Below are 18,084 nucleotides of genomic sequence, written 5' to 3' on the forward strand. Positions count from 1 at the left end.
CATATTATGTTCCAATGCTACATTATTTATTTTGTTGCTCAAATTGTTGCAGTTTTGGCCTTTGGGAGCTTTCTCAGTGGGCTCCTTTGTCTCTTTAACAGACCCCACACTTTCTTACTTTCAATAATAGTGCATTTTTATCATCCCTTTTCTTTCAACGAGTACTGCATGTTGATAATTGTTCACACTATGTAATGGGTACATTTGGGTTCAGTATACTATTCTCTCAACCCTTGATCACACAGTCTTTCCATAAGTATTGCATGTTGGTTACCCCGAGTGTGAGACTTCATTGCTATCTTCTGTACCCATGATGGCCTGGGCTGATGGGACAAAGGAGGCAAGGGGAGGCTGGGCCCTCAGCTACCAGACCAGGGCAGGGCTCAATGTCACAGCTCTGTCAAGGGAGAAGGGCTGCAAGGGTGCTGCTCCCAGGTGTGCTGAATGGAGAGGTAGCCAGGTAAGGCAGATGCCGATGGTGATGACATAAGTGCTAGGTGTCCATGCTCCTTGCGAGGCTCCATCCCCCCAGCCCCTCTCCTCACTCTCTGGAGCAGTGGCTGCCATGTGCCTGGATACCAAGGGACCAGTGAAAGTGGTGGAATAGCATGGTGACCCAACCTGTGCAGAGCAGATGACTCTGGCCCACCCTCCCTTCACCAAAAGCCCCCCACCCCCAGCCTCTCTGGACAGCTAGATGGGGAGCCCAAGGCTGGGCTCTTGTGGGCAGGACAGAAGGAGAGCCCATCAAGAGCTTGAGAAGCGATGACCTGGTGGCCCTGCCCCTCCCATAGTGCCAAACCGCTCTCACTGAGGGCCCATCTCCTGAACTCCTCTGGCATTCAGAGCCCAGACGTGCATTTGTGCTAAATGCCTAACCTCATCTCTAAGCTTCTTCAAGGCAAGGCCCAGCCTTTATAAGCTGCCTAGATTTCCCCAGTAGCCAGCACAATGCTGGGCTGAGGCTACGTGCTGCTCAAATACCCGAGGGTTGAACTCATGCAGAGGCAACCCTGGAACCGCCCTATCAAGGGCACAGAGATGAAGGTACATCACAAGGCTGGAGTCCACTGGCACACGCACATATGCATGCAGCATTTGTAGAGTACCCACCACAAGCCAAGCACAGTGCTAGGAGTCCAGTAACAAGTGCACAGACCAGCCACTGACTCTGTGGGGGCTCCCAGTTGGAAATACTTGCTCACCACCACTCTCTGCACAGAGGTCCCTGGATGGGAAACATGGTCAAGTTGTTGGAAACAGGGTCCTTCCTCTCCAAAGTCTCCTACAGCCTTGCTGCAGTAGGTATTCGCTGTGGACATGACATTCCTCCTCTTAGCTGGCTGGTCTTGCTGTGGCCTTTTGGCCCAAAGCTGTTGGCCACTGTCCTTTAGCCCAAGATCTGCCCCTGCCACCCCAGAGCTGTTGATGGCACCAGCAGACAGGAAACAATGAAGCTCTCAAGCACTGTGCATGGGAGCCATGGGCTGCCAGGCTGCCAGCCGGATTCCGGATGAGTGACCGGGGGTGCATGCCCATTGGGTTATTTTTTGAATCAGACTTTGCATGGCTCATTCCATACTCCTAGGTTCCTGCAGAAGTAGGCTTTCTGGAGAGAAGGCACACCTCCCTCTATCAGTCTACAGGCTGTCAGGCTTGTTTTTCTTGATAGGAGGCTTAATCCTTCACCACGTTCAGCACTGGAGTAGAAGGTTTGGGCTCAGATTTCTTAATATTGGATCCTTGATTTTTCTTCTTCTTCTTCTCTAGCCTTTAATTTACTGGAAAAAATTAATAGCAGAGACCGTGCTACATAATTTTGCCCAGAGCAGGCTGTGGGTATACAAGAGCCCCACCCTGCAAAGGACAGCAAAGGAAAACAATCCTAAATGGGGCCTGGCAGTCACAACAGGCCTGCTGGGGCAGCTGGCATCTAGCACAGGGCGCAGGAGGGGACCTGCTCGGCTGGTTGTGAATTGTCCAAGGCCACCTGCTCGGCATTCTTCTAGACACACCCATCCTGCTGGGTGTGTTGTGTGTGCAAGCGTGCACATGGGATCCAGAGTGAGCTAGAGCATGCGGGCCCCTCGGCCCAGTCATGAGGCTCATCTGCTCCACCTCACCCACCAGGCAGATTCTGCTCAAGGGGTCCCTGAAGGGGAAGGCTGAAAAACGATGGCTTGACCACTGTCATAACCAGCCCTGGGCAAGAAACACGGGGCAGGCACCAGATGCACTTGCAGTATCTGCACCTGGCACAGTGCCTGCCACCCGGCACTGCAGAAATGCAAACTGAAACTGGAATGAAGAACAGGGCAAAGTCGCCAGTATGTTAATGGTTAATGGCTCTGAGCCAGCCTGCAAGGGTATATTTCATTCCTCAACTCCTTTTTTTTCTCCAAAGGGTAACAGATTTGTGGTCTTGCTCAAGTTCTTTCAGAAAACATCCAAATTTTTACTGCCTTTTAGCATTCAACATACATTTACCTCCCCTTTCAAGGATTTTAATATACTAAACTCTTATTACATCAGCGAAAAGGAGAGTTTATTCACTCCACATTTTTTTTTTTTTTGTCTGAGGAGTCTTGCTGTGTCACCCAGGCTGGAGTGCAGTGGCGTGATCTTGGCTCACTGCAACCTCTGCCTCCTGGGTTCAAGCGATTCTCCTGCCTCAGTCTCCCGAGTAGCTGGGACCACAGGCATGCAACACTATGCTCGGCTAATTTTTTTGTATTGTTAGTAGAGACGGGGTTTCACCACATTGACCAGGCTGGTCTCAAACTCCTGACCTCAAGTGATCCGCCCTCCTTGGCTTCCCAAAGTGCTGGTATTACAGGTGTGAGCCACTGCGCCCAGCTTCATTCCACATTTTAACAAAACTAAAAAATGGCTGCACTATCCAGGACATCTGATGGCAGACACATCTAAGATTTGACAGTATTTATTGAGTATTAAATGCCAGGAACAATTCATGGGCTTCTCACACTCCTTTAAGCCTCACAATGGCACTTGGTGCTATTATTGTCCTCACATAATGGCACAGGAAGCCAGAGCAATGTCACCCCAAAGGTAAGGGTTGTAGCTGGCATGGCAGTCCAGACAGGCGGGCTCAGAGCCCCTAGCCCTACCCGCTCTGGCAGTCATTCTGAAGCTCCCTGGGCTCCTTCCCAACACCGACCCCAATGAAACACCAAGCAATGACAACACTTACCAGCAGGGTGATAAGGGTTTGCCAGGAGAGCCTCCAAAACCCATGCACAGGCCTGCCTGGTGCAGTCACCCAGTCCTACCTCTAGTTAAGCCTGGCTTAGCCAAATTGGTTTTCTCCCTGAGGAAGTTAACTAGAAACTATTTTTTATTCCCTTCCCAAGGAAACTTTGGGGATGTATGAGTTAGCCGCTGCCCTAGTAAACCCTAGACACTGAAGGAAATTCTCTATTCGCTATCTAGCAGTGTAGACATTGACAAACTCTTTTTTCCTACCTGGGTTTCCTCTTCAGGCTAGAGAAACAGTTTTGAAGAAAGGAATGCTCCAGTTTCATGTTCCCAGAGGCTTTTGAGAATGCATCCTGGTGACCAGGCCTGAGAGAGACCCTTGCTCTGGCTGGATTATAAAACCTGCCTGGGGACCAGAGGCCAGCCTAGGCATGCTACAGAAATGAGTGCTGCCCCATGTCATTACCCCTGCTTGGGGCTTCTAAAGGGGCTAGTGTAGGCAGCCCTCAGCTTTCTTCCTTCTCAAGTTTAAAAACTGGGTAGCTCAGCCAGCCCCCTAGAGCATTGGAGGCATGCTGGGAGCACGTAGACTCATCAAGGCAGCTCTAAGCGTTGAACTATTTAACAAGCCCGCCTCCCCCACCTTCATCCAGACCTCAGAACCACTTCGCTAATTCAGCTCAGCTGTGCCTAACTTCCCCAACAGCGTCCTTTTGGTTCCCCGGGTTATATTACTGTTGGGAGTCAAACCTGAGTGACTTGAGGACCACCTGAAAGAGCTTGTTAAACTGACTGGTGGGCCACGGCACACTTTAGATCAGAGGGGTTAGAGCCCAGGAATCCTTTTAACAAGCAGCCCTGGGCATGATCCAAGGATCCCACTTTGAGTAACACCACATGGGGCTTCTGAGCAGTTCTGCCTGGGCCTCCAAAAGTGTCCAAAGCTGAGAGATGCCACTGAATCGTGGTGGGAGGGAATGGGCAGAGCCTCGCTCGAGTTGACACCAGATCTAATTAATGTACCCACAGGGGCTGCTTTAGTCTCGAAGAGTTTGTCAGTCCAGTCCTGGTGTCACCTTGCTCTCTTTAGTCACTGTGCCTGGTAAGGATGGGGCACATCTCTGAGGAGTGGGAAGCATTTGTGATATACCAAGAAGTCAACCCTTACTCACTTTAGGAAAGGTGTCTGGGAGCTGGCTTTTTCCACCTTGCTGAGTCAGCCCTGGTTACATGCTTTGTGTAGATAATGACAGCAGAGGCACCTCAGTGCTTGCTTGGTCCTGAGGTCAAGCACATTATAAGCATTATCTCATTTAAGCCTCATAACCATCTCATGAGGCTAGTGCTATTATTATCCTCATTTTATAGATAAAGATGCTGAGGCTGGGAGAAGTAACACAGCCACCGAGTGGCAGAGACAGGACTGTGAACCCAGCCAGTCTGCTTTCAGAGGCCAAGCATAAAACACACATGATACTATCAGAAACAGAATTCTGCTTACTTCAGTCCCAGTTCAGGGCTCTGGCTCCTATTGTCTACTCAGTCTTGTTTTTTAAACCTGTCTCAGCTAAGATGACAGCTCTGTGAGCTTAGATTCTTTACCTAAGAAGTTGTCGATGTTTTACAATGGGGTTAGCATATCAAGAACTTTAAAAACTGGGCCATTTTAAATACCCTTGCACTTGGGGCAACTGTAAAGGTAGGGAAATAGCACGCTTAACAGACTCCTCAGTGAAGCCACCTGCCACAGTGACCAAGCAAATCTACAGCTTATCTGGTTTTGTGCAAGTGAGTGTCCAGAGTAATATAAAAAATAAACCAGAGATTACCATTACTGTGAGAGAGTAAGCTATGGTCAGACTTTGGTATCCTGAGGGAATACTCACACTCGCTTCCTAGACACACATACCAGAAGGGGCTTGCTTGGCTGTGACTTTGACTTGTCCTTTTCAGCTGAGCAGTTTCCAGGCGGAGCTCCCCTGCCCTGTGTTCCTGTCCAGGAAGCTGCTTCCAGTGGTACCTCCACCCTGTGCCAAAGTCCGCTCACCATGTCAATCAGGTGGTTTGGATTTTCCTAGGTGAACCAGCCACCTAGCCACTGTGCCCCTTGTCTGAACTGGTTTACTGAAATCTAGAGAAGCCTAAACTCAATCCTTTGTCCAGCCAATACACTGGAGCCAGGGACTGGCTCTCAGGGACACCACCTGTCCTCATGCTGGCTTGACTGCCCCTTCCTGTTTGCTATCTCCCTACTGGGTGCCAGCTTCACATGCCTTCCATCTCTGCATCAACACGGCTTCACCCACAGCTCACTTCTAACACCAATACTAAGCAAACCAACTTAAGCCCAGATATACAAAGAGATATAGTTAAGGGCAATGAAAAAGAGGAAAGCATGTTAACCTTGAGGGCTTTAGGCAATAACCTGATTCTCATTTCCATTTCTTCCTTATTGCAGTTTCTTTCCTCTATCTTGAAAAGAAGTGCCTTTATAAATGGGATCTTGCTTTCCCAGCATTTTTCTTTTCCTTAATGTAATCATGGCCTTTGGAGGCTTGATCATGTTTCAAATTGACATGACCCATCTGCCCCAGCTCCCATTAAACAAAAAAAGATATTACGGATTTGACATACAATTGATAGGAGCCACAGTGCTCTCCACCACTCTAAAGATGGTGACAAATCCAAGAACTGATTTGACTTGACTTCCTCTCTGGGTCTAGGAACAGCAGTATTTCCTGTCAGCTAGACAGGAAAACCAACACTGAGCTGCGTTCTGGCCATAATTCCTTTTTCTTCCAAGGTCAAACAAGTTCAGGCTGGTGTTGGGTCCCAGTCTGAGTAGAGCTAACTCGGTGCAGTTGGAGCCTTCTTGACTTCCAGTCCTTGGCAGCTCTGCTGCCTCCTCTTAATAAACTGGAACTATCTAGAAACTGAAAGGTCCTGGAGAACAGCCACCTCTGAACTGGGCACTCATTACCAGGAGAACCTGAACCACAGCTCTGGGCTACCAATTCCCCCAAAGGTCACTTGCTTAGCAGAAACTAGATCTAGAAATGTTGCCACAGCTAAGGCTACATCCCTGTTGAACCTCAAAAGCGTCATCCAATGAACAAAGCATCACCACCCATTTACTCTCTCAGGCTGAGCTGAGAAAGGGGAAGCAACTCTGGCTTATGGCTGCTCCTGGTTCTGCAAGACCGGGTAAGCCACCTCCACTTCTCACTCAGACTTACATTGAGGCCCTAACAGCTTCCAGAGGGGTCTCTCATCAACCACCTTGGCCTTAACAAGGGTAAGAAGACACCACCACCAAGAAGGATAAAATAAGTTTTTATTTATAGTCTTATAGTAAAGGGGGAAGCCTTAACTTGCAAGACAATTCTTCGGCAGTATGTACAACATACTTTTTATTTCCATGGAATGGAATCAAACACGAACTGAGACTACAGAGTATACACTAGAAATCAGCAAATGCCAGGAACGGAGTAGGAAAAAGACAAAGAAATGAGGCCTAAACACACAAAACCCTTCACTGGGATCTGCTGACCACAGCCAGAACCAGGGCTGGATCACACAATGGAGACAGGTTCCAGGACAGTAGGAAAGGAAGTGGGGTGAGGGCTGGGAAGGGTCCGCACTGGGGTGCGGGTTTAGTACCAGGTAAATTGCTCTTGGTATTTACATACAAAATCAGTTGGCTCTATTTCTTAGAAATACACACGGGAAGAAAGAAAGATTTCATCATTACTTTATGAATCTGTCGCTTTGCAAGACTGACATCATCAGAAATAGGTACAATTCACTCAGATTCAAATTTAAGTAGCAGGAAATAAATATCAAAACATCATCACTGGCCCTCAATACAAAACCTCTATGCCACCCAAAACACCCTCCCTGTCCCAACCCCAAATGGCCACTCCCTGGTGGCTGCTGCTTCACTGCTGCCATCTCCCATACATACCACGAGAGTGTCACACGGCCCTCCGTGAGGCTGGCGCCGCAGGCTTAAACAGCTGGCTGAGAGAAGCAGGAGTGAAACATGCCAGCGACTCTGTGCTGCGAATCTGTCCCCACTTTCTTTTTATACCACAAACTTCTTTAAGGATCTGGTCTTTCAATAGGAGCGATACATAGCTTTTTAGAAAAAGGAAAAAAAAAAAAAAACCCTTAAAAAGGAGGAGGGTTCATTCTGATTACTCCAAACCGGTCATCTTCTCAAAGTAGAGCAGTTCAGATTCACAAAGTCTATCAAAGGTGAGGGCGGGCCAGGAGGCCACCTGGGCAGGGCAGGCGTCCCCCGGGCATGTGCCCGGCAGGGCTGGAGGAGCTGGTAGGGTGGGCAGGACACTATGTGCTCAGAGGTCCGGCCGGCCGTCTATCCTCCACAGAAAAAGCTGCCAAGTTGGGGTGTTTTGGTTTAAAAATTCCTGTTGGGGACAGGGAATCCCTGAAGGGAATACATTAAAAAATATACAGTGGAAATGGGGAAGGAGAACGAGAGCTGTTGTCCAAGAGCTTCTACGTAAAAATAAAAATTTAAAAAAAAAAGGGAGAAAGAGAAAAATAAAGAGTCTCTTAAATGGTTCTGAGGGTTCTACCAACGAACTGAAAGGAGGATGAGACGATGGAGACAGACAGTTTTTATTGCTGGCCTGCCCCGAGTGGCTTAGCTGGCCTCCATCCGGAGCTTCTTCCTGCTTTGGGGCTCTTCAGGCTCAGACTCCGAGCTGGAGTCCGAGCCCCCATCGAAGGCAGAGATGGTGCTGCCCTTGGCGTTGGTGTAGAGGCTGTTGTCTGAGGAGGGGTAGTTGGTCTGCAGTTGGGCACTTGACCTCGCCTTCTCCAGTGCACGGACTAAAAGGCAACCAAGGGAGTGTGTTACTGCCTTCTGGAGACTTGGGGAGTAACCGAGTCTCAGACTCAGGGTCCAGCCTGTTCTTCCTAAGGGCTTGCTTGTTGGCCCCCGAGGCTCAAGATGCTCAGAAGTAGCTCCCTTCGGGTGGCTGTTCACTCACACACTTCATTTCCCTCCCGCCTTTCCCAGCTGGACCTGGGAGCCAGCAGACACTCTGCAATCCCACCCAACTCTGAAGAGAAGGCTTGTGATGTCATCGTCCTGCCGTGGAAGCCCCGCGGAGAGACTGGAGCGTGAGCTCCCTGTGGGATTCAGCAGTGCAATAACAGAGGAGAAGCTGGCCCAGGAGCATGAGGCTCCACAAGGTGTGAGGCCACACAACAGCAGGAAAGGATGACATAAGACGTATCAGCCAAAGAACAGTTTTGGCTTAGCTCTCGTGTACAAGATCCACTTGGAATGACAAGCTGGACACTTGGAAGCAAGTCACCAATACACATAAAATACCTGGGCTTTTCAAATAGCCCCTACATGCAGGCTGCCTGGCCCAGTAACCAACCCACTGACACCACCCACTGCCCATCCCTTGGTTCAGCTCAGCTTGAGCCTGGAAGGTCAACCCATTTATTTTATTTTATTTTATTTTATTTTATTTTATTTTATTTTATTTGAGGTTTTCTAACCCAGGTGGTTACTTGCATTTCCTTTTACTTGCATCTTCCATGAGGGAGGAAGAGAAGTGAATTCCCCAGGAACAAAGAACTTGATCAGCTCTCGCTTTCCCCTGTGGTTGTAGGAAAAGGCGGGTGTGAGCATTGAGAACAGCATGGGCCTAGCCCATAGGCTGCCCTGATTGGACTACCATTGACAATGGGGAGGGCTCACTGTCCCTGAACACCTGGAGTCTCTGGTACTTATACAGCACATTCCACTCCAAGGACCTCAAAGCTCTTTTCAGACACCTGATGCCAGGTGTGATCCCTACTGCAGGCAGAGCACCTGAGCCCCAAGAAGGGGAGAGGTCAGGCCAGAAAAGATACAAGTCTCCAGATGTCCAACTTCCTAGCTTCCACTGTCTCCTCACTGGCACCTCAGGTCCTTCCTCAGGACGGCTCTAACACTCAGTTACTCAGGCCCCAAGAAGCAGGACCAAGCCTGCTACTGAGCACATACTCCATGACTGGCTCTGACTCTGCAGGCCCAGGTGCCAAAGCCTGACCTGGCTGGAGCACAGCAGGGCCAGCTGCCCCACGAGCTCGGGTGCTCACCTTGCTGCTCCAGAAGAGCATTCTGCCGCTTGAGGTCGTCAATATCTTGCTGGTGTGTGTGGTTTTTCCTTCGCATATACTGGATATATTCTGTGGCTTTGTCTAGGATTTGGGCCCGGGATGCCTGTGGCAATATGAGAAAAAGCACAGGGGACAAAATAAAAACCCAATCCAGGCAGTGAGGGAACCTGGCCTGCAGCAACTGCTTGGGTGGCTGGAAACGAGAGGGTAAGGTGGGAAAAGGCTGAAGAAATACAATAATGGCTACTGTAGGCTTTATTTATTTATTTATTTATTTATTTATTTTTTGAGACAGAGTTTCGCTCTTGTTGCCCAAGCTGGAGTGCAACAGCGTGATCTTGGCTCACAGCAACCTCCGCCTCCTGGGTTCAAGTGATTCTCCTGCCTCAGCCTCCTGAGTAGCTAGGATTATAGGCGTGCGCCACCACGCCCATCTAATTTTTTTGTATTTTTAGTAGAAATGGGGTTTCACCATGTTAGCCAGGCTGGTCTCAAACTCCTGGCCTCAGGTGATCTGCCCACCTTGGCCTCCCAAAGTGCTGGGATTATAGGTCACAGGTGTGAGCCACTGCGCCCAGCCTGTTGTTGTTTTTTTGGTTTTTTTTTGGAGACGTAGTCTCGCTCTGTTGCCCAGGCTGGAGTAGAGTGGTGTGATCTCAGCTCACTGCAACCTCCACCTCCCAGGTTCAAGTGATTCTTCTGCCTCAGCCTCCAGAGTAGCTGGGATTACAAGTACACGCCACGTTGCCTGGCTAATTTTTACATTTTTAATAAAGATGGGGTTTCACCATGTTGGCCAGACTGGTCTCAAACTCCTCACCTCAGGTGATCCACCTACCTCGGCCTCCCAAACTGCTGGGATTACAGGCGTGAGCCACTGCATCCGTGAAGGCCTTCTTTGTGACATACAAGATGCCAAGTGCTTTACAGAGCTTAACTCACAAGATTAGTCTCAGAGGTAGCTCTACTAAGAACCCAAGGATCAGAGAAGTACACCGCTTTATTCAAAATCACCAGCTGCACAGTAGCATGGCCTGGATTTAAACTCAGAGCCATCCGACTCCTGAACTGTACTCCTCCCATCTCCTCTGGTTCTTTAGGTTGCTTTAAAGTCTTTAGCTTGGCTATGTCTGGAAACATTAAAACACTACTTAAATGAAAGCTTTAGGTCACTAATTCTGCTACGGCCTGGCTTGAGACAGGAATGGGTACAATGTGTTTCATCAAGACCCAAGATTCCAGCCAAACTCTGAAACCACTGTTAACTATTCCGAACTGAACAGTGCTGCTGTGTCACTACTTCAGCCTTCCTGGCTAAAGAGACTTTCATAAAAAGCTGTCGGTGCTTGATGTCAACACAGGAAGAGCATGAGATTGGGCCATTTCAGGAAACAACCACACCTCTACAATGGCTGTGGGTTGCCTGGGTACTGCCTTGCTAGAGTAAGTTCGTAAGTCAATAACATGGATGTCATGTTACTGTGCCCCTAGACATCAAACTTGTCTGGGAGATTCTCTCCAGGCTACAAACATAGTCAGAGTTACTTATGGCCAGGCAGCCAGCCAAACTGGTAGAACAGTACAAAGCCAAGCAAAGCTCAAGGAGGGGTAGCCTAGTAGCTTAAGTATGGCCTTCCAGCTAGAGACTCCTGAGCAGCCGGAAAGCTTCTTACTCAGGGTAGGGAGTGCTTGACAATTCTGTATTACAAGCCCAATGGGTCCTAAACAACCAGAACACAACAGCGGGAGAAAGACAAAGAAAACATGTACACCGTGGCTAGCAAAACCAGATCTACTCATATTAAATCCTAACAATCTCAATTTATAGGCCTCAGTTTGGGCTGAGTTTCAGAAAGGTTTGTAAGGCCCGTGCTTATTCATAAGTCCTCACAAGTACTAGAATTTCCAGGCTTTCCTCTTTAGCACCCTTAAGGTAATTTCCTCAAGGAAATTGTTCATAATCAACCATTTTTATCAGGTGCAAATTACGTACAAGATACTAGGCAGATACTGTGGGGAAACAAAATGTATTAGTCATGGCTTCTTTGCCCCAAAGCTTACTTACTATCTAGTTGAGGAGATAAATATGTCTATACATGGAAATATCACAGGGCAGTGCTGACAAGCGTAACCTGACTAGCAGAGACTAGAGACACCACGGGAAAGATGGCTTCTGGCTGGGGTGATTACCTACTGTGTGCTACGCATTGGCCTTGGTGCTGCATGTGTGCATGCAACACGCTCCTATCTGAAATGGTGAGCCCTGTGTTAGACCAAGGTGGCGTCTGGAATAGCACAGTCAAGATGGGATGGGGAAAAAGTGAGATGCGTTTCTTTAGTTGAGTCAGTCAGCTTATGCAGAAGGAATGAGAGTTCCTAGCCTAGCAATGGATACTTCAGACACTGTTTCCCATTTCTACAAAGGGGCCTTATTAGGGTTTATTAGGTGACAAAATGGGGTGGAAAAAAGGAGCACATAATTAGAAGGGACTGATTAAAATACCTTCCTCTCTGGATACTGGAGATGGAATGAAAAATGATTAGTATTGATAAGAGGTGGTAGAGTGGCAAGGAAGAATTTGGGAATTAGAGGACAGAGGAGTGCTCTGCATGCTTGTCATTAATGGGTTCTGTAGCTGCAGACACATTTCTCACCTTGCCTATTCCTCATCTGACTAGAAATTCTCTAAGATCCCATCTAGCCCTCCAAAGCTTACCCTTTCCATCACTGATGTAATTTACATCCCTCTATTTAAATTTGCCTATGTAAAAGCTATTTTTTCAACTAATAGTTCCCAGAAGGCAACATTAGCTCTTAACTACCCATGTGCATCCGGGACAAGGGAAAAAATGCACAATCTCTGAAACCAGAGAGCACTTGCAAATGTTCAGTGATAACTTTTAATGAATGACCAGACTGAGTAACAGCCTTTTTGCTACCAGTTTCTCCTTCAAATATTTATACATGAAACCAGGGAATTAGGATCAAGAAGTGAAAAGTGAGCAGTAAGCACAGCAAAACAAGCCAGAAGAGAGAAAAAGATCTGTGAGGGATGGCAGTTTCCATTTCAGGGTAGTTTTTGGATGAAGATAAAATTCATAGATGTTCAGAACATAGTGTCTTGGGAACAACAGGAGTCCAAAGAAGGCTGGATTGGTTTAAACTCAGAACGAGGCCTTCAGAATGCTAAGCACAGCCCTTCCTCCATCCTCTGCTGAAAGCAGAAGTGCCCCTGGTCACTTAGGGTGCCCTGATCCTCAGCAAGTCCAAAAGAATGGTTCAGAGTTAACTTTATTTTACTCTTCCCAGGGTACCCAACAAGAATTAAGGCCCAACAAGAAAAAAATTTAAAGCACAAAATATAGAAACACCCCAAATTTGCATGTGCATGTAGTCCAGGAAAGAAAAAGCAAAAGGCTGAAGCTAAAAATGCTAGACTCACCTGCAATCCTCCCCTGCCATCTTTCCACTCCATACAAGATCATGTGGCCAAACACAGCATGAAGGTGGGGGCAGGGCCTTCCTTGTCTTTATGAGTTTATAATATGTGACCAGCAAACACAAAGCCAGCAAGAAACCCTGGGATTTATGGCATGGACTATGGAATAACCCTGGACTTTCAGTTTCTGTTTTCTGAAAATTGCTCTAAGTCAGCTGAGTCAACTGCCTATCTTCATGTGAGTGTGACTGATCAGATAGAACTTGGTAAGTCAACATGTCCACAGAGCAAGTGCTGCCTTGGGTACTCAGTAAAAGCCTGAAAATTTTTTTCCTGATAGTTTTTATAATTAGCAGAATCATAATTTTGATTCTGTCTTTGTGAACAGAAATGGCTCTTTAAATGGCTTGGATGGAGCCCTGAGACAGGGTGGATGGTGGCTGAAGGGACTGAAGAGGTAGCCAGGCCTCCCATGTAGCCATGTGAGTAAACGCAAAGGGCTCAGCAGGCCTCTCTCTCACCTCTGGGAGCCACACAAACGGATACTGGGCAGCCTTGCCAGATCTTGCTCCAAAGCCATGGCTGCACATAGCAACACAAGTGACAATGATGATGGGGGTGGTAACAATGGCAGCACTAACACTTACTGAGTACTTACTAAGTGTCAGGCATCCTCACACAACCTTCTGATGTTTTCCCTATTTTATAAATGAGGAAACCGAGACACAGAGCTGTAATTTACCCAATGTTATATAAACTAATAGGAAGTTGAGTCAGGATTTGAATCCAAGCCTCCAGGACACTCATATTTTGGGAACACAGAGGAAGCTATGGAACTAATTTAAAAAGATCAATAGAATTGCAGGGACACTGTTGTCATGGAGGGGAAAGTTGGAGGAGGAAAAGGACTACGAAAGTCACCTGATTTGCCTACAAGGACGTCAATGGAAGACCCTAGTGAAGGTGGTTTTCTTGGAGGAGTGACAGCCGAAGCCCAATGGTAAATTGTCTCTGCACCGGTAACAGGCATAAGAATTGAGTTGCAAGTGAGGCAATGATGAAGACTAGTCTTCAGAATTTGGTTGAAAAGTAAGAAGTAGGCCAGGTGCAGTGGCTCATGCCTGTAATCCCAGCACCCTGGGAGGCTGAGGTGGGAGGATCACTAGGGCTCAGGTGTTGGGGACCAGCCTAGAAAACACAGCAAGACACTTGGGCTCTATAAAAAAATCAAAAGATTAGCTGGGCATGGTGGTACACGAATGTGGTCCCAGCTACTTGGGAGGCAAAGGTGGGAGGAGCTCTTGAGCCCATGGGGCTGAAGCTGCAGTGAGACAGGCTTGTGCCAACACACTCCAGCCTGAAAAACAGAGTGAGACCCTGCATTAAAAAAAAAAAGTGAAAAATGGTAGTTTGTAATAGCAGGATAGCAGCATTGAAGGAAGGTTATTTTTCTTTCTATTTTAAAGACAGGTGAGAACTAAACAGGCTTCTAGCAGAAACACATTGAAAGGAAAAGCCTCAAGATGCAAGCGAGCTTGAGAGAACTGACCTAACCATCTGGTCTGGAGGGCGGAAGTGGAAGGTTAGGTGGGGGATGTCAGCTTCCCACAGTACACTGCTGGCTTCATTACCTCTTGGCAGCCCAGAAGGATAAAAGCAAAATGAATAACGTAGAAGGGACCCAGGGTGTGGCAGAGGGTCTGCCAGGTTCCTGTCCCTCCTACTGTTTATGCTGCAGCTACGTGTCCATTTGCATTCCCTCCCAAGGCAGTAAGCAGACAGAGGGAAGGCCAACCCTCTCAAGCAGAGGCACCCACTGTCAGACCTCTGCTTTTGAACAGCATCCACCCACCCCACACATCACAGCAAGAACTGACTACATATGTCACAAAAGGCCTCAGACCCAAAAGACTTGGATTCTAAATAGAACAGTTTAAGGCCCCAAATGACTCCTGAAATTGTTAGCACTGATGCTTCAGATGAAGTCCAAGGTTATTAAATCTCATTTAAGGCAATGGTTCTCAAAAATTTTCAATGTAAGGCAAGAGTTCCAAATATTTCTGGAGTTATAAATTTTATCACAGTAACTTGGATTTCTGTAAAACTTCAAGTTGTTTTAGAAAGTGGGTGGGGAGAGGTGAGGAAAAGAATAGTAGTGCTAGATTGTTAACATTAGGAACACCACTGCCCTTCCCTAGGGTCCCAATGCTGACGTGAGAAACAATAATCTTAACTCTACTGAACACTTTTCCTCTTCAGTGCCCAAAACAGATGCCAGTGGGCTGATGTTACAGCTGTCTTGTTCCCCTAAGAACCAAAATGCCATATCTGGAGGGATGAAAAAAGAGGTACTGCTGGACTCAACAACTGACATCTGTTTTATTTTGTACTAGTTATTTTAGAGAAAATGAAACCATTTATTTTCTGAAACCTGCGTAAGCTTTTACACATACGAAGGTAAAGGGAGGGCCCAGGGCTAAACTGGTGTACATTTCCATGTGAATAAGCCATCTTTTGAAAACCAAAACGAAAGAATATGCACAACAAATTTGGATCCACATTAAACTAGTTCATTCAAAAATGGAACCCCATCAATGCCAGCAAAGGAGGCTGGAAGGTTGTAAGGCCAGAGTCAGCACAGACCCATGGCTCCTTGAAGGCTTCCTGCTGCCAGGGCCTCCCCAGCCACAGGACCATTTTGCTGATTACCAGGGAAAGGCAGAGCTATCAGCCCTCAAGCAGCTTAATTAAAGCCAGGAGTAAGACATTTGTGTAAGGGGTCAAAACAATCATTTTTTAAATCTTGCATCCTTTTTTCTTGTGCACTTGGTAGCTTGAAATGAAGGTGTGGCATTTCTGCATCAAACTTTGACAATGAAGGACAGGAGTACACAATTTCCAAAAGAGGAAATAGAGCTAGTAAATAAACATGTGGAAAAGCAATTAATTTCACAAGTAATAAATAGAATACAAAATTACTAACTTTTGTTTACTGAATTAGTTACCCTCTTCCAAAAAAAAAAAAATTCCAGTGATAATGAAACTGGTACTCTCAAAACACTACCAAAAGACTACTCTTTAGAATTTGCTTGAAAAAAAGAAAGAAATGGAAGAAAGAGGATATAAAAACAATCCTCTTGGAAAGCATTTTGGCAACACACGGAAAAAGGTCAGATGCTCACACCCCTCAACCCAGAAATCCAACTTCTTGGAGTCTATGGAAATGGCTACATATACAGAGATGTCCATATTGTAATTATAAATTTTAAATTTTAAAAACTGAATGCAACCCCAATTGCCCAAAAGAAACATGCCTAATGACTAAACATGAGCACACTGTATGACCTAGCGAAAAAATATATTATGTAAAAGCAGCAAGCTATAAATAGTACTTTCCCTGTGGGAAGCATGTAGATGAAGAGACCAGGAAGGAATACACAAATTGATAACACTATATTTCCTTGCTTGTTAGACTCCATCAATAAATCCATGGATTGAACAATAGCAGCTTTTGGGCAGAAAAAAAAGGAGGCAGGTTTCTTTTCACATCCACTTTAAGATGATGTCTAATTTTAGTCACATTAAATGGGGCAGGGGGGTACGGAGAGTCTATTTTTGGATTATACTATCTGATCTGATAGTCACTAGCCACATGTGGCTAATAAACACTTGAAATGTGAGTACTCTGAATTGAGATGTGCTGTTAAGTTGAATTTAAAGACTTGGTGAATAAATAATTTTAAATATATTGATTACATGTTGAGATCATACTTACTTTTGAATATTAGGCTAAATAAATTATATTATTCAAATTTTCACCTGTTTAACTTTTTAATTGGTTCTACTCGAAAATTTAATTGTATTTAAGTTATATTTAAAATGCATTTGTGACTCATGCTAAATTTCTGTTGGGCAGCATTTGTCATAGCCAAAGGGAAGGCTGTAGTTGTGTTAGAGGAAGGAGGGATTCATGTTTTTTCTTCTTCCCATTTTTCTAAAGTTTTTGCAATTTTGTTGGAGAAAACAAAAATGCTAAAGGCAAGGCCTAGTAATCAATCTCTATCCTTCCGAATCTCAAGATGCGAAAAATGTTAGGTGAAGAGCTCTCTAGTACTCTTGGGGGAGTGAGACCTCTCTCATTCTGTATGACAGTCTCCCAGAAGGAATAATTAGATTTCTGCCCTACAGGAGCATATCATTTAATTAGGTGATAAGTTAATCACAGAAATTAGGGAGACTGAGGAGAGGTCCCACAAAAGGCCACAGAGGTTCAAGGGAGAGTTCTAAGGGAGGGGCAGTATTTGATATTGGCCTCTAAGGCAAGGAGCTGGAGACTGAGGGAAGCGGGGAACTCAGGAAATAGAGGACAGGCTGCAGGTAGGCCTTGTGAGCAGGGCTCATCAATATGGAACCCCCAAGTCACCTGGGCAGTGTGGCTGGGGTTGGACCTTGAGAAAAGCAAAGCACTCAGATATGCTGAGAATGAAATTCCTGGGCAAACAGAAGAGGGGTTGATATGGTTTGGCTGTGTCCCTACCCAAATCTCATCTTGAATTTAACTCCCACAATTCCCATGTGTCGTGGGAGGAACCTAGTGAGCAGTAATTGAATCATGAGGGTTGGTCTTTCCCATGTTGTTCTTGTGATAGGGAATAAATTTCGTGAGAGCTGATGGTTTTAAAAACAGCAGTTTCCCTGCACAAGTTCTCTTCGCCTGCTGCCATCCATGTAAAACGTGACTTGCTTCTCCTTGCCTTCCACCATGATTGTGAGGCCTCCCCAGCCATATGTAACTGTAAGTCATTAAACCTCTTTCTTTTGTAAATTGCCCAGTCTCAGGTATGTCTTTATTAGCAGCATGAAAATGGACGAAATGCAGTAAATTGGTACCAGTAGAGTAGGGCACTGCTGAAAAGATACCTGAAAATGTGGAAGCAACTTTGGAACTAGGTAACAGGCAGAGGTTGGAACAATTTGAAGGGCTCAGAAGAAGACAGAAAAATGTGGGAAAGTTTCAAACTTCCTAAGGACTTGTTGAATGGCTTTGCCCAAAATGCTGATAATGATATGGACAATAAAGTCCAGGCTGAGGTGGTCTCAGATGGAGATGAGGAACTTGTTGAGAACTAGAGCAAAGGTGACTCCTGTTACGTTTCAGCAAAGGGCTTGGCAGCATTTTGCCCCTACGCTAGAGATATGTGGAACTTTGAACTTCACAGAGATGATTTAGGGTATCTGGAGGAAGAAATTTCTAAGCAGCAAAGCATTCAAGAGGTGACTT

The 18,084-nt window shown here is 46.3% G+C and overlaps 1 protein-coding gene across 12 annotated transcripts in view; it reads right to left on the bottom strand.

Annotated features, from left to right (window-relative positions):
- The window catches only part of MAX (MYC associated factor X), a 99,028-nt gene that overhangs the window by 64,482 nt on the left and 16,462 nt on the right, over positions 1–18,084 (bottom strand). For 2 of the 12 annotated variants that reach the window (XR_001709199.4, XR_008539252.2), the window contains 3 exons: positions 9,343–9,466; positions 8,774–8,858; positions 6,534–8,073 (listed from right to left, as the gene is read on the bottom strand). The exons of 2 other annotated variants lie outside the window; for them this stretch is intronic. Coding sequence is in view for 6 of the 10 variants with exons in the window: in XM_003314379.7 (XP_003314427.1) it covers positions 7,886–8,073; positions 9,343–9,466 (312 nt within the window). In the remaining 4 variants the exon portion in view is untranslated. 8 more of the 12 variants (XR_674130.5, XR_010151149.1, XM_003314379.7 and 5 more) reach the window with 5 other exon arrangements.

Source organism: Pan troglodytes, chromosome 15, assembly GCF_028858775.2.
Source record: "Pan troglodytes isolate AG18354 chromosome 15, NHGRI_mPanTro3-v2.0_pri, whole genome shotgun sequence".
In the NCBI taxonomy this organism is placed as follows: Eukaryota; Metazoa; Chordata; class Mammalia; order Primates; family Hominidae; genus Pan; species Pan troglodytes.